The sequence below is a fragment of the Necator americanus genome, chromosome III (assembly GCF_031761385.1).
Source record: "Necator americanus strain Aroian chromosome III, whole genome shotgun sequence".
Taxonomy (NCBI): domain Eukaryota; kingdom Metazoa; phylum Nematoda; class Chromadorea; order Rhabditida; family Ancylostomatidae; genus Necator; species Necator americanus.
The window spans coordinates 24,566,230-24,583,588 of record NC_087373.1 but is presented as its reverse complement, the minus strand read 5'-3'; the positions used below and the strand labels follow the sequence as shown (position 1 = coordinate 24,583,588).

Genomic DNA, 17,359 nt, shown 5'->3' with positions numbered 1-17,359 from the left:
TATATCTAGGTCGGAAAATTAAAATGGTAAACGACCTGACTTCCGAGCTGGGCCCAAGGATCGAGCGGCTTGGGTACACTACACTTCAGAAACATGGGCGTTTCGCAAGCAAGAGGAAAATGCGGAAATGTCATACAACGCTGAATTGAAAGAATGATGCTAGGAGTAACCAGCTTTACGCAATTGAAAGAACGAAGTCTTCTCCTACGTCAATGATCGAAGATTAGAGACGCCGCCGAGTCTGCCAAGGAAAGTAAAATAAAGTGGGCCAGACACGTAACGCGGTTTAACGACAACCGTTGGACCAGAGCCGTGAGCGACTGGGTCCCCCGCGATATTAAGCGTACTACACGAAGGCCGCCGATCCGGTGGTCAGATTTCTTCACGAAATCCTTCAAAGAAAATTGTGATGCTATTCGTGTCCCATGCGAAAGGAAGAACCACTGGGCGACTCCGGTACGCGATCGGGACAAATGGAAGGATTACTGGCGTTCGCTCGACCAGTTCAAAGATCAATGAGAGTCAATGTGAAGGTAATCAAGGTGATTTCTGCTCAGAAGTGGATCTATAACGCAAAAATTTGAGCCCTCTAGTCTAATGGTGATAATTCTCCTCCTACACTGCCTATTTGACGTTTCTTCTCTGAGATATGACTTCTTTCGGAAAAGATAATGAACCGTTCAAGTTGAATCTCTTTATAATCATTTTCTGAGAAAAACTTCTATTTTAAGAGAGACTAAAGTTTTTTCCTTTTCATCTTCGACGAATAACTTTACACTCCCAAATCTCTTCTCTTCGTACAAGGACACTACTCTCAGTATATCAAACTAACAACTCTAGCACAAGTAACGGACTCCGAACGTTTTCGATGACGCGACGCGACGCGCCAGCAGCAACACCGCACAGCTCTTCCTTGCTCTACTTCTCCTGACACATTCTCTGTGCACCCTGTCTTTTCTCCCAAGCGAAGGCAAACGGTACTCAACCGATCGAGCACACTTTCCTTCATTCTTCATTACCTGCTGAAGTCGTAGTGTTTGTAAGATTACCAAGCAAAAGTGATACTAATGGAAGGTTGCAAGAATATAGTATTTTTGTAATACGTTTATAAATAACGCACAAATACAGACAAACAATCGTACAAAATTATTACTAGCAATAAACACTCGGGAAAGACTTGACGTAGGCGCTAAACTGTTTCTTAAATTAAGACCTAAGAGAGATAATGCTCTCTGAGCAGTAGATGTAAGAACTTGCATATGTATGCAAACGACACCTAAAGTCAAAAATAAACACATTGCATTATCAAAAGCTCCTTTTCTCGAGCTGTTCTTTGGACATATAATGCACGTTTTTACAAGCAGCTGAATTAGTTAACCTGCGTGCGAAGAAGGATCTATCGTTACTTTAGTTTTACAAGAACTGAAGTTGCTTTGAGATGTCATCCAGGACACGAAGAGCTTGGAGTATGTGACTCAGATGATCTAGACCGACTGTAGGAACTGATTTCGCTTGGATGTGCGCAACGGAGCGCAAATGGCGCTTCAGGCTGAAAATAACTTATAATGCATGGGTAAGTAACACATTAAAAAGAAGTGCAGCCAGCACAATTAACCCATAAGCGAAAGAAAAGCTTACTTTACATAAGATCACTACTGGTTCTGGACGAACGTAACGTAATCTGTAGACATTCGATCTGCACATAATACATCGAAAATGCTTTTCCTGAGCCTTTGCAGAAGCCTAAAGCAAGTATGAGAATAGTTTTTTGAGGTATTAAAAAAATAGAGACTCTATTTTTTATGAAGCAGCCACTGTGGTCAACACATAGATGGGATAGTCGGAACCGGTGCTCTGACCCCCTTCACTTTTGAACGGTTGGGGAAAGGACCTCCTTCACTTTTAAACGATTCGCAAAATTATCCGCTTCACTTTTGGACGCCTGGCGAAAGGATCCCCTTCACTTGAGCTGCACCCCATGAGCTAAACCCCCCTCACCTGAGGAGGGTCCGGCTCGACCCTATAGCACCTATGGTCGATAAATCGGTACCACACTTATCTGAGAAGACAAAAACTGCTTTGATAGATCTGATAAACCACGCAAGTCAATGTGAAGGTTTCATAACCCAGCCTTCATAAACCTCAACGATTCCGAAGTGGCAGCTAGCGCATTCCCACCAGAGTAATACGCGGGGCTTGATCCTTTTATTTTACAAAGTTGTAAGATATTTCGCGAGTGAACGATGATCCTCTCTATGGAGCTTTTCTAGGTCCAAGCAAATGAAATTGTTTTGATCTGCACTCTTTAAAAAAGGAGAGGTTTGGGTTTTCCATTGAACGGAAAGCTCAACTTTCTCCCAAACGGTTCTTCCTGTGGCCATATGACTTTGTTCATGTTCGTCTTCGGAAAAAATAACATCAAAAGCAACAACAAGTGGCAGCGCAGAAACTTTTCCAATAATTATTTACCTTCCCAAAATAATCTACAATGTCTATAGTATTGATATTTAACCTTCGTATCATAGAACACAAGAGAACTGCAACGTATTCTACAAATTCAAGTTGAATCAACAAAATGAGTTGCAATCTGCTATTTCGAAATATAATGCAACGGGAAAAGGTTGCAGGATAACGGGTACAATTCACAAAAAAAGCAAGGACAAGAAGGTGCGCATCGCGGAAACAAGTTACAATAAAACCACAAAGCCGAAATAGTTCCTACCTTAAGCATCATTGTGGCACAAAGACGGCAGCTAATTTTGTGTCCACATGGATAAGCATGCACAGTAGCGATGCGTGATAAACATACACAGCAGGCATCATCACTGCACGATGCTTCTTGCTCATCGCTATCCTCAGCTACACATTTGTCCACCATTCTTTGCTAAACAAAAAAAAATACAATTCTGTTCTAGCTGGAACATATAACTCATGAACTTATGACAAGAAACAAATCAATAGAAGTAGTTGTGCATGGATAGCGGAGGCTATTCTATTCCATCAGTTATTCGGGAAAAAAAAGCAGGTTGTGTCACACGCGAGAAAATGTTTTTGCCTGCTCGAGGCTACTAATGGATGAACATCTGGCGAAATCGAGCGTGTTATATAGCGTTTGCGTGTTATCGCTCGAAAAAATAATTGAAAAAAAACTAGAGTATCAATATCGATACCAATATGTGCCGAATATCATCAAAAGTGAGGTAGAGAACGATGAAAAAACTTCAGATCATGCATATTCGTCGTGAAGAATCAAGTTGAAAATGATTATTACCTTATTTTTAGGTACTGGAAATCCAGGAGCACAATTATATGAGTGACGACCATCTATGAGAATAATGCCATGAAGTATGGTTTGTGAGGGTTTCCAACATCTTGAGTTTTAGAGGAAACAGCGAGAACGATTGCTTCACAGCGTTGGAGAAAGAGAAGAGATTAGAAAAAAAAAGACACGCAGATGTGAGTGATTTTGTTAAGAAAACACTATCCAGGCCGGTGAGATATAATTTACTTCTGATTTGCAACAAAAGACACGTAATGAGAAAAATACTCAGTTCAACTTCTTCAACTTCTGTTGATTGATTTAACCAGAACATCAATATTGGAAGATATAAAGTTACGATTTTGCAACTACTAGTTACCCTAAAATCCCATAAACAAGTCCGCTTGACAAAGTGAGCGCTACCTTTATAGCTTGTGCGTACGCTTGCGATGTTTTCCTTTCTCGTGCGTTTTTTTAGAATTTGTGATTTTTAAAATAGCTTTGACCATTTTTATTCTTAGGCACGAACATACATAAATCTTATACTGCAACTTTTAAACTGGACGCTGTCAATTAGAGTTCATGGAGCATCAACGACAGGTATTTATTTCAATGTCTCGGACACACTTCTCATTAAATGTACGAGTGAAAAGCGAATAAAAAATCGCTACAAAACCAGAGTCAAGGAAAGAAAAGCGCGAACAACAAAAAAAGCATGAGTCTTTCCGCGAAAATGAAAGCGGGGTGGGGATTTTTGGGTAATAACATTCCTCATCGTAGTATTATTTAGCATAGAAAACAGCTGAGACAGCGAATGTGGTTAACATTTTGGAGAGTAGTTTTTGAAAAAGCGTTACACCTACAGCTTAGTAAACCGATTAAGGAGAAATAGAGTATCGGCAGAATAAAGAGGGAGTGTGTGGTAAAGGCATCACTCCACAAATTTGAGGGGGTACGAATTTCAGGTGGAGTATTCGTATACGGGATGGGAGACTGTGGAGAGGGGGGTGATTCCGTCCATCTCTTCCTAAATGCCGTAAAAAACGGCCCGGAAGATACGGTTTCAGGCGTTCCGGCGCACTATTTTCCACAGGGAATTCGACTGGAGCGCGCCAGCCTTGTGCGGCGCCGCATCTTCCGGGCCGTTTTTTACGGCAATTAGAAAGAAATGGACGGAATCACCCCCTCTCCATAGTCTCCCATCCCGTATACGAATACTTCACCTGAAATCTGCACCACCTCAGATTCGTGAGGGGATGCCTTTAAGCAGAAAAAGAGCCCGTGTAGCGTCCAGAAAAAGGCTGGAGAACGGTCGTTCTATGTTGAAGAGAAAAAAAAACCAAAAGTGAAGAATATAGTAGCATATAACTTTTATACTTCACTATATCAAAAATTACCAAATATACAAGGTGTCCGTAAACTTCATGCCATCCCTCTGACTGGCCGCAGGAAAGCAACGAAACAAGATAGAAATGTGAAATCTTCACCAAATAAGAGAAAACTCTTCAATTTTTTTAACCTCTGCAGTTCGACGAGGCCTTCCTACACGCATATAAACGATACTCATGTTCTTCTCACACACGGTTAGCGGTCTGCTGTAACAGAGTAAATAACATCTGTGATCCTCTGTTTTAAATTACTAATTGCATTGACACGTTCACTGTACACATGTTTCTTTAATTGACCTCAAAAGTAACAGTCTAAGTACGTTAGATCTGGGGATCGTGGTGGCCATGACTCGAGGAAACTCCTGCCTGTCTACTGCTGAAGGAATGTTCTATCCAGAAACTCACGAACAATGTTGGCGTAGTGTAGTGGTGACTCGTTGTACACGCGGCGATATTCACGTTGCACTTTGCTCACGGATTTCGTACTTAGCAAGCCACACAACTCGCTGCACTCTCCTCTCTACCGTCCACATTTCGACTGGTGTGGGCGAGGGTTGATTCACTGCTGTGCAGTTCGTGGTACCTCTGACCGGCCAAAAGTGCACTATGATTTCACGGACAACATGGCTATATCATATATCAAAAAATAATCGCTGAGACAAATGAATAGAACTGCGCCAGTTTTAGTAACGTCTGTGGCGATCGCAGCATTTGCATTACCTCCACTCTTACCTCTTCTCAATTCACCATATAGATTTCATAATGTTCAAAAAGCAATGTAAAAAATGGCTTAAAGAATGAATTTCAGAATCGGCGGTAAAAAAGAACAATTGAAGATTCTATGGAAGAGATAGGGAGACACTCAAAATTTTCCCCTTTGCTAAAAGAAGGAATTACTAATAATTTTCGGGAGTGGCATGGAGTAAATGAACTATAAAGTCTAGAGGAAAATTCATTTGCTGAGTTATGATTGAGCAGGTGCGAGTTGAGAACGTCAAACGAAAGAGGTATTGATATCGATTTGGTTTTTAATGGGTTAGTATATAAAACGCACAGTTGGGATCGAGAAAACATTTTGAAGGAGATACGTGATCGTAACACGTAGAATTATTCTGTATGCTTGAAATGTGTCTCCCGTGAACAGTAAGCCAGAATTCTTTTCGGTGAAGTACGGCTCACCACAGCAAAATGTTGAGTATGAAAGGATGGCGCAGAAGACATGGGAGAGGGAGAAATCTAAGAAAACTTGGATAACGCATGACGCCAAAAAACTAACGCTTTCAACCGTCCTCTTCAACTAATTTTCCCCCGAAAATTCCCCATTTAAAGACAGCATACCACAAAACTGAGTGTGTTGGAACTCCGGACTTCTGGGTTACCGTGATCGCGCTCAATCCACATAACCCTCCTGAAGAACGGCGCAGGAAACGGCCTTGTCTATCGAATTTTCCTACGGAACACCTAGTAACGAGACACGTATGTAGACGCAGACATACGCACAGCTTTGCGAGCGAGCGGAGAATCAATGAACTGCGGACGCTCTCACCCCCGCTCACTGGCAAATGGAAGAGCATAAAAGGAAGGATTTCCAGAGCTGCATTTCCGAGGATGAAACCGGATTTTCGAAAACATACAAATCTTCAAGAAACATCCAAAGTCAGCTGAAACCCCTTCATTTAAATAGCAGACATGGCAGGCAGTTCTTACAAATTTTGTTCACGCTCTTAGAAACTGGTAGGGAGATAACACAACTGCGATAGTAAAAAAAGACAAATGGCAACGTGAAACACTGCATAAAAGGAATTAAAATTCCAGAAAACCAGTACCGATTAGCATTAGAACACATTCTATTGCTTCACGATGAGAAAAAAAACAGCTGCACTATTTTTCCATAAAGTTCCATAAGTGAACTCAGACAATAGCAAACGAGTGTTTAGACGAGAAAAAAAAAACCAATGTATCAACATCATATCGACTTTAGAAGACAAAGGTCTCTCTGATTTCTTCTTCAGGGCTTACCACCAAACTGGTGTACAGTAGGGTCAAAACGACATGAAGCATGGTGCAGTTGCATGTGAGGCTGAGCTCGAAGCGGCGCATTGGGGACAGTGGTTGGAATCGAATATCGCTGACAACATTCCTTGCTTGATTACGGGCCCATCCCGTAATAAAGCAAGGAATGTTGTCAGCTAGGGTCCCTCCTAGATTTTAATCGCTACGCTACGCCGCACCGCTTACGCAATCTTGACCCTACAATCCGTATATAAGCCGGTCAAAACGACATGAAGTTCGGTGCGGTGGGTAAGCGGCTGCGCTGGAAGCGGTGCGGTGGAGCGTAGCGGAGCTTCATAACTGCACCGAGCTTCATCTCGTTTTAGTACGACTACTGTTTCAAGTAAGTAATTCACGAGTATGTCCGCGTTCAGGTTCATTTTCACCTGATTGTCCTAAAGAACGGACTTGTCTTGAGTTGAGTTTTCCTAACAAGCACCCATTAACTTTGCGAGAGAGCGGACTGTCAACAGAGTGCTAACGTTGTTTCTCCTGCTCGCTGGTAAATGCAGTGCGTATGCCTGTGTCCGCATTCATGACACTTTGTTAAGTGCATCGTAGGAAGAGGATATCAAAAGGACGAATTGAAGAAATAAAAGAAAAAGAACAACGGTGACCTGTTTAACATTGCTGTCAGACCGAAGCAAGAGCTCACCTAATACGGTTATTGATACGAGGGTCACAACAGCTGCGTTCTCAGTAAACAGCTTGACCGGCGAATGCCAAAATAAACATAATTCATGTGCACCTCTACACACAAAAATTTCCAGATCGAACGTCATAATCAATTTTTTCGGGCACAGGGGATTCTGAGATCATATATAGATTAAGACGACAAATGCACATGCATGCTTCGGAAAAGTATCGGGAAATATATAGCACACATAGCAGCCAATGCCTCAAACAATTCTCCCTGAAGTTTCGGGGAAGAAAAAAAGGCCAAGACTGTGAAGGTGAAAACGTGCATCAGTTACATATTCCCAAGTGTTATAGTGAAATAGGGAAAAAAGGTCCAATGCGAAATAGGATCCAGGAAATAAGAGAGTGAAAAAGAAAGAGCAGAAAATTCGAGTTCTATTATGTGTAAACAAAACTTTGGACTAATAACACAGCAGCAACGACTCACAATAGTGACGAGGATCGGCGGTTCAGCTGTCTCTCGCATCGCCTCCGTAGCGGACTTCGTCGCGTGCGTTTCGTGCGAAGTTACGGATCTGGCTCGACGTCGTAGACTTCCCACCAAGTTGCGCAGCATCACCGATTCCGTCTAGACCGACACCGCTAGCGCCTGTGTGTCTCGCGTCTCGGCCACGCCTCGCGCTGCGTCGTCACGCCTGCAACGTTCCCTCGTCAGCTTCCCGTCGTCTGTCGTCTCTGCGCGCACACGCTCCCTACGCGTCTCGCTCCGACGCCTGCACTCCGACCGACGTGTGGAATGCCGACGTGGTGCGTTTACGTCAACGCCTGCGACCACGCCCCGTCGGCAAACGTTCTCTGCCCTAGGCGCTCTCTCCGTTTCGCACCCTCTCCCCTTCGAACTATAACTGTAGGATCTAGGTTTCGTCGTATCGAGAGGGGTCATTGCGCTGCAGGTTCTCAGACCTCCGGAGCTTTACAAAGCGACTTTTCCAGGCGGGACTTCTCACATCATGCTATTGCAAACGATTGCCTGCAAATTGGGAGTCTCGGTCAAGGGGCAAGCTGAATAAGCAAGGTTTATGGGACTTATAGGAGCGGTGAAAGACCACAATGGACTATTTGTTAGTCATGGGGTGTGGTGATGGGGGATCTGGGTCAGATAGTGGGAGCGTGTGCTCATGCTAGCTGTATACAGTCGAGAACATTTAAGGTTATGATTATGTGAATAGCCGAGCTAATTTATGAGCTGTCGTGTCTTCCCAGGGAACTGCTTTCGTCATCTGAGCCTTCTGGGGAAGGATTGTCTTTAACAACTCCCAGATACGAAGAACAAATCTTTAATTCCTAAGTGTCCATAGTGTAAACCAATTCTATACTTCTGCTCAGAACAACAGTGGATATTCTTCCGATATTTGAGTATGTTAACTTGTGCGCTCTTAAATACTTCAGGTATAGCCGGATCAAAACGACCTGAAGCGCGGTGCAGTGCAGTTGCGTGAGCGGCCACGCTCGAACTGGCGCGGTGGAGAAAGCGATTGGGATCAACGTGGTACCGTCGCGAACTGCAGCGGTGGATGGTGCTAGCAAGAGACCTCCCACGATCCTATCCGTTACGCTCCACCGCGCCGCCTCGAGCTCAGCCACTTATGCAACGGCACTGTGCTTCGTGTAATTTTGACACTACTGTAGTTGCAGCTCATAGTAGGACCAACACGTTCAGCTCCGCGAGCGCAATACGTATAGCGCATCGCATGCTCTGCTTAACGCGCTCTCGTTCCTTTAGACTCATCCGACACCCCTGGTCAGACATTTGGTCCCGGTTGTGCTGTCCCATCGAACATGTAGTGTCGGTCCTCCCAACCCCAATCGATGGGACATGACAAAAATCGATGACGCGACAGCGACGAGAATCATAAATGGTACCAAGGAAAGAGTTTTTTTTTTAGAGACTATTAGGAAATACTAGTCCTACCCAATTAGACGAAAACGACGAAGCTCTTCAAGAAATAAGATGCATGAAGAGTCTCGGGAAACTTTACGGCGCCATGGCTCACTTGGTGCGTTGGAGTGTAGCGGTTGGGATCGAGCTGAAAACTCCGCTAACACCAACCATCCGCTTCGTGCGCAGCCGCTTACGTAACTGTATTGGGCTTCTGGTCGTGTCAACCGAACAATTTTGCTATCGACAGATAGCAGATAGTATCTGCTTTAAACCAAGGATTTAACTCCTCTGACTGAAACAACGAACTCGACGACGATGTCTTCCTCACTGTGGATTGAAAACTGGTATCTACTGGAGAGATGACCTTTTGGAGACTGATTTGACAAAGAGTGAACAGAAAGGTGGTTCTCAACAAAAAGAATGTTTTTTTCTCTAATTCCCTACCATTCTCTTCTAGCTGGTCTAACTCCAACAGCGCTTTTTGAAAGCGCGAAGGAGAGCTTACAAAAAAAGAACTAGGTTTGGGCTTTGAAGCACATCGTGAATCTTTTTTGTGTCTTTTGTGTTCTTCATCGATTGTGGGAGTTATGGAAATAATTAGTGACAATGTATAGTAGAATCTAAAACTTCCTTTTCGTCTTTTTGCTAACGCTTTTCACGGTATTGATTAATTGCAGATATATAGATATAGCTACGCGCACACTGAACGATCGCTACCATTTGCTTCTTACTTGATTTCCGCAAAGTTGGTAGCCGAGGTTGCTACGTGCATACCCTCTGTGTTCACGTGGTACTCCCCGGCACAACAGGACAAGTAAATAATTTGCATTGCATTGTGGTTCAAAGTGAAAGGTAGCGTACCACAAAACTATAGGTGTTGGGATCTCTAGACGATAAGATACATTTAGAGTATAAATTACGAGTATGAGCGCGATTACACTTAATTTCTCCTAATTGTTGTGAAAGACGGTATCGCCGGTCGAACTCCCCTACGAAGCACCTGACAACGTGCTGCGTCTGCGAGAGCAAACATTTGCGCCGCGTCTACCTGCTCTCGCAGAAACGGCGTCTGCAGCTCATTAATTGTTCATTCGTTGGCAGTCGCTGCGACGACGACGAAAAGCTGCGCTCAAATACGTAAACGTTGTTTGTCACCTCGTAGGAAAACCCGATCGACACGTCGTTTCCCACAGCGGCCATCTCCGCATTGATATCAGCCGTAGTGATCATGGGGATATACCAACATCGTCGGTTTCGTGGTGTCCGGTCCCTGATCCGCTTGTACAGCTGCGCAGCAGACAGTCTGTTTGAAACAAAGAAACTGACGTGCTTTGGAGGTATTATACCAAACTGTAGAACCTGCTTAGTGCTGCAGTTCAGCATCAAAGCAAGAGTTTAAAACTACTAGCTTAAGGATATGAAGTCTAATTTCAAGAATAGCGACTATTTTCTTAAAGTAACCGATAAGAACATTGATGTATAATTTGTATGTTGCGGCATTTTTTCTTTCCACTGAATTTCATTGTGGACAAGAGATGTGTGGTCCAATCATTACGATACAACGAACGAAATCCAACGCTACGAACAGTTGGTGATATTCACATGAGAGGATTTGAACTGCGTTAGAGAAAGTTGTCGATTCTGTGTTCGCTCTTGTGGTAAATAAGATTTAGGGTGTAGTTTGTAAGTGCCACTGCGTCGGCTGGTAACCTGGTCCATAAAGGCTCCTGATCTCCAAAACTGGATATATGAAGTGAGTTTCGCTTCTTCGCAGCGATACTTCTGAACAACTTTTCGAGTCAAATCTACCACGGGAAAGAATTATGCAACGAGCATCTCATCTTTTTGCGTGGTCTTGCAGTGAAGTGGTCATCGCGTTTGTTTCACACGCAAAAATGAAAGATTGCTTTTACGGGTTTTCGTTTTATCATTTGCTGAAATCATAAGTTGCTTCATCGGCTATACTGATCAGTCTGGTGCTTCTAGTCCATCTGAATCAGGGATTTGTGGGTGGTATTTCATATTTTCGATAGATTGCAACTAACTTCAGAAATCCAAACATGAATTAATCTTTGATGATATGAATTGAAAAAAAAAAGAATTTGGCAAAGCTCCTTCCAGATATACAAGGGGTCGTTCCGCAAAAACTTGGGCGAAAGATTCGATGAATTACACAAGTCAGAAGTCGAAGATTCCAAGAACCTAAGAATTTTTCCGAAAGCCATCTTTGATCAGTGCGGGACGTCATCCTGAGAAGAGTTATGGTCCTGTTAGTTCTACACTGGCTTTTACAGGCTTTTTGCTGACAAATCCACTTTGCTTATTAACGATGGTTCCTCTTCATTCATTCCAGTCGAATTAGAAAACATTTGATTGGTATCCGTTACAGTATGAGAACAATGATAAACATAAATAAGATGCGGAAGTGCACTACATCTTAATGAGTACTTGTGGGTGTTCGATGGTTTTGTTCGAACGGCAACAGGAAAATTCTGTAAATCACGACAATGCCGAGTAGAAATTTTCCATGTTTTTTCGTTTGCAAATTTTCGCTGTGCTGTTTTTGCGTTTTTAGGGACTTTTTAGAAAATCCTTCTCGAAATATTCAAAACATTTTAAGCGAGATAGGGGACTATTAGGTTGGTGAGAAAGCATTGTCAGAGTTTTTTTAAGTCCAGAACTTTACTTTTTGATATATCTTCATGGTGTATCATGTAGAATTGTAGGACATTCTCGAAGCTTTTGCGTAAAAGGTATACATAGCTGGCCGCCCTTTCTCAACTTTAATTACAAGTATGTCAGTTATGTTAGTTATGTATATGTCAGTTATAGTATGTCAGTTTCGCAAGGCCAATTTCGAGCCATCATCTTCCATGGTAGTGGACAGCAGTCCGCAACATCAACATCGCATTGGGGGAGGGCCACTACCATGTCCACCGCTGGATCGCTCGCTTCGCAGGAGGAGAGGCCAAGAGTCACGGTCACCGCTGTCTTTCACACTGCTCAGCTCTAGGAATTCGCAGATGCTGTTCGATAAAGATGAGCTTCGGTGCATCTCTTACATGATAAAGCGAGACCCGTGTAGCTGAGGAGACCCCACAACTCCCCTGTTCTCCTGACACAGTCCCCTCTGATTAACACTTAACCCGCCCTATAAAGGGGTCATGATTTTGACGTGGTGCGGACTCAACAGAGAGGGCGTAGAATTCGGGTTGTGGATTACGGAACCCAGCGTAGTTTCGATCATCTTTGCCTAATCGTCGTAAAAAAAGTCGCGTGGAAATCGCCTTACTTCCTACGAATTTAGAACGCCTTTGTATGCATGTTCACGTTGTTGTCCCCCAACAGCCTATTCATTGGTTTTACTTGAAGGGGTTAGTAAGAAGACATAACTGATTTTCGAGCGTTTACACCTGGGTGCGGCGCGTGCGCGAGAGTGGTGCGTTGCAACCGAAGCGTCGTAAAGATGGCGTCCTCCGCCCCATTTCTTACGACTATTTCGGTTTCGCACAGGGAAAGATGAGCGGAACCACGCTCATCCTTCCGCTGTGCGCTGAGTTCTGCCATCTATTACCCGAACTCTCCGCTCTTACTCTGGGTTCCACGCTATGTCAAAATCGTGATACGCTGCCTTTGAGACTTTCTTGGCTAAGAAAATCTTCATCAAGCTAGATCCTCTTCAATTCTGGGAGAAAGGGAGCGCAGGGATTATAGAGGGGATTAGTGTAGAGACTAACAATGGCGATTATGTTTTTGATTGATTTTCATTTTAAGATGAATAAAAAAAATAAAGAAAGAATAACGAAACTGACAAGACTTTCTTATTAACCTAATGCAAATGGGAATTGCTGCACAGTGTCAAGCGCAATCCCTACTTATGTTGATCGATGACAGTAGCTGACTCAAACTTTCCCTATTAGCTCCCTGATTTTTTATCTCAATAAAAAAAAGTAGCATTCGCACGCTTAACAAGCTGCATTAATGATTTTGGACACTGAAAAACATTTCTTTATGTTAGAGTGGACATAATTCAACCAAAAAAGAGGTGAAGAAAATACAATATAATATATAATATATAATGTCATGTTTTCGGCTTCCTTTTCAACGAACAGGAAGATAAGGAAGAGAGGAGCATCCATACATATTGTTGAAAGTAGTTCAGAAATCCGAACATTGCAAAACAAACAACCCAATTCCACGTTCCTCAAAGATCATGGTAAAAGCCATGATTTTTGGTGAGTTTCTACAGTTGTTTTCTCAGATATCGATGCATTTTCGGCAGAATCTAAAGACTTCTCGATGAAAAATAAGCGAAATATTTAATTTTCACAGAGCAGCTGAGGTTAATTATTTGAGACTACTTATTTCGATTACCAACATTTTTTCACTTGTATTTTCAGGGCTTTTTTAAATATGAATCCTAAGTTAGAACTAGGATCTACAGTTAACCTACTACCGTATTCAGAAATGTTATTCTGTTTTTGGAGCTCAGTCTTAAAGGCATTACCCCACGAATCTGAGGTGGTGCGGATTTCGGGTGAAGTATTCGTATACGGCATAGTAGATTATGGAAAGGAGAGGGGTGTGATTCCGTCCATTTCTTCCCAATTGCCGTAAAAAACGGCCCGGAAAATGCGGCGCGTGCACAAGGCTTGCGCGCTCCAATCGAACTCGTAGAAAATAGCGCGCCGGAACCCGTACCACCTCAGATTCGTGGGGTGATGCCTTCAATCTTATGGATTTCTCCGCAAAACATCAGTCTACGACCTAGTGAGATTTTTTCATTATTTTTGTTTTTCTCTTCATTTGTTGCGTCGTAGAAGAAGAAGAATAATCAAAAGAGTCTGATTAGTCAAAGAGTGTTAACTTTGAATTCGTGGGATCTCAGGTCCACATTAGTTCCCATTGCTCCTTGAAATAGGGAAGATGAAAAGCTGCACTTTGTTGACAGGTACTGTGCCACTCCTGCCCTTCACAGCGACTAGACGAGGGTTTACTGTGTTTGTGTAAGAATGTGCAACCGAAGTGCAAATCCATAACTAATAAGGTCACTAGTCTGCGTATAAACCGAAAAAAGGAATATGTCGGATTGAAAAGGGAAGGGGGGGGGGGATGGCATTAGGAGTAGTTGAAAGTACAAATAGGACAGCGCTTCAAGAAGACAAGAAGAAGACAGAAAAAGACAAGACAATACCGCTTAGCCTCTTTCGGGGCGCAGGCCGTCAGCTGCAGGTATGTATTTTAGACAGACATGAACGCAGTTTTGATAGTTTCATGAATCACGAAAAACAACAATGGTACTACATAGTTATTTAGAAGTGAATTTTCTTTCTTCGCACATGCCCACGTCTGCTCGCTTTCGTTTTTGTTTGCTGAATTCCGCCCAGGCAAAAACGTGGCTAGTCAGCATTCAGTCAGTACAGAATCTTTCACCTTTCTTTCATCGTCTATCTAGACATATTTTCATCTGTACTAAAATGATGGATTTGGAGGGTGACGAGGTGCGAAACTGTATTAGAGTAGCATCAACGTATCTCTATCGCAGCTGCGCTAAATCTGGCAGCTGCATGTGACTGTCAATTGAAAGCGTGAAAAAGTGCGCCAGATGTCTTCGTTGTGTACATCGCAAACTTTTGCACTGGGAACATTTCGAGGAGTACACATTCAGGTATTAGTAGGGTATTTAAAGGTTGAAAACCACAAGTTAATTGTATCACAAATCAGTAACATTTGGTGTCTCTTGAATGATAGCAAAATTCTGATAAACCAAGATAAACCGTGATTACGTGGTCATTCGCATGCCGTTAAAAAGTGAATCGCTTATTAACGAACGAGGTAGTGAAAATACTAAGAGGAAAAGAGGAACAGGTCTCGGCCGCGTTCGAACCGGTGACCTTCTGCGCGTGAATCGGACTTGATAACCACTAGACCACAAGACCACGAATGTCCTTGGTGTGTTCTTTTCTAAAATTTCCAGGGACTGGTTCTTAAAACATTGGTAGATTGGGTTCGAGACTTCTTTTGAAAGTATCTCAGCAAAAAAGCGAATCTCTCTGCCATCTCTGAGCGAGTAAATTTTGGCTTATAGATCGAACAGATCTTATAGGTCAGACAGATCAATTTATCAGTCGATGCAACTCTTTACATTCGTAATAATGAATGAGATTGTGTATGGTAGATTTCATCACTCGTACGGGTGTAAAGAGTTAATTTGTTAGGTAAGCTCATCGGTCAAGCGCTTCTGACTCATGGATCGACTTTATCGATTTATTGAGCGTCTTTCGTATTCTAAAAATTGCAAAAAAAGAACCTACCGAAGCCTATATAATGCTGTGAAGAATCCAGAAAGGAAGAAATTCTCTGAGCGCTGCTTTTGACTACTGTCTCTCTGTTAATACGTGGCAAAAAAGGGTGAAATACTTATTGTCGGATGACAAACTAACGCGTAGCTATAAATATTATATTATGTAGTCTCTTCTCTTTGTTTGTAGATAAGCAAACTTTCAGTTGGAAATGGGTTTAGAAAGTAAGATAAAAAGAGGAGACCAACGGCTTCTTCCAAATATGACATGCATAGATGATGTCAAACACAGAAAACTGGTAGATTTCAGAACTCATCGCGGAGTTAGTTTGTTCAGAAAATGTGAGGAAATCATGAGAAAACCAATGTTGTCATTTTTGATTGTGAGAAGTTGCGGAATTAGTTGAAAACGTTTTGAAGAGCATAGTCGGTCACGTCTCTACGATGCATAAAATCGGTGGGTATTCACCAAGCTTCGTGTTTTTTGAAGTCTCAGCTGATGATTTGCGACGCTTCGGCTGCGTCACAAACTCCTCAAGTGTACAGCAGTCCGACAAAGCGCTGCGATCGAAGACCACTCCTTTGCATTTAATTGACAAGCGCAAATAGTTGTTCCTATCGTAGCTAAGCCGCTGGTTCGCACATGATCCTCTCATCGCGTCGATCCTTGGAGAAGATTAGTACGAGACGGAAGAGGTCATCACCACCAGACGGTCGCTCCAAATCATGGCGCATTCGTGCGCGCATCAATAATCGCCCACACCACTCACAGGAACCACAATGCGGAACAATTCTCCGTTCACCCTTCGTAGGGGATGTTCAGTCTCTGAAGTAGACGGAATTCTGTCGATCGACTTAGTTGGCTTTGAAATGATCGGTTGATTGTTTACTTGATTAATTAGTGGACTGGGATTTACTGAGAAGGAATAAATTCCAACATTTCCCGCTGATAACCGAAAGTACTAACGAAACATTTTTCTGCAACCGTAGGAACGCAATTGTTCCTCAGCAACAACGCTGATATACATTGTTTACAGAACGTTCGCGACTGTTTTTCTTCGGCATTGATCTTTTTCTTTTGCTTTTTTCCTCGATGATGAATAAATGACTATATGCGAGCGGATAAGAACTTTATATCAATGTTCCGTCCAAAAGTGATTTGAGCGGTTAGTGGGGGGAAAATTGAAAGTGTGTGGGGAGAAATGTTTGAGCCAGTGCCTAGGAAAAACAGGTGCATTCTCCGAAGCATTTTCCGATGAAACCTAAATAAAGAGATGTATTTGTTTAATGCATGTCGGGTAACCCCAAAGTAGAACCTGTTTTTCCAAAAAAAAAACATTCGAAAAACACCACATTTCTGCCGTTTGTTAACTTTTCCAGTGTTGGAAGATTCTGGGAATCTTCCTCTATTTTTCAGTGTCTGATCTCCCATCATAATCTCCAAACCTCAAAGTAAAGGAGTCGGTAAACTGCTAATTACTTGTTAGTAATGAAGAAATGACTGCAACTAGGCTTCGAACCTTTGCTCTTTACTATCAGATCAGACTGAATTACTTGGCGACATCATGTCATCAACCTTCAATTTTCACTCTTCTCTTGTAAACTCATCGTGGTAACAAATATTGACTTGTACAAAAAAGAAATTGCCTCTTGCTACTATAAAAATACAGAAAGATCTACTAAAAAGATCCTATACTAGAAAAAAATACATAGCTAAAATTGAATAAATAAAATTGTAATACTGCAAAAAACTTTCACAAAACTAGTTTTCTTTAGAA

General features: G+C 42.5%; 1 protein-coding gene across 1 annotated transcript; it reads right to left on the bottom strand.

Annotated features, from left to right (window-relative positions):
- Positions 1-1,441: 1,441 nt before the first annotated feature.
- Positions 1,442-7,954, bottom strand: RB195_010784 (uncharacterized protein; the record flags this gene model as incomplete). The annotated part of the gene is made up of 4 exons (XM_064191932.1): positions 1,442-1,549; positions 1,639-1,743; positions 2,723-2,884; positions 7,826-7,954. The coding sequence occupies 4 exons, from the start codon at positions 7,952-7,954 to the stop codon at positions 1,442-1,444; spliced, it is 504 nt and encodes a 167-aa protein (XP_064049515.1).
- Positions 7,955-17,359: the final 9,405 nt, after the last annotated feature.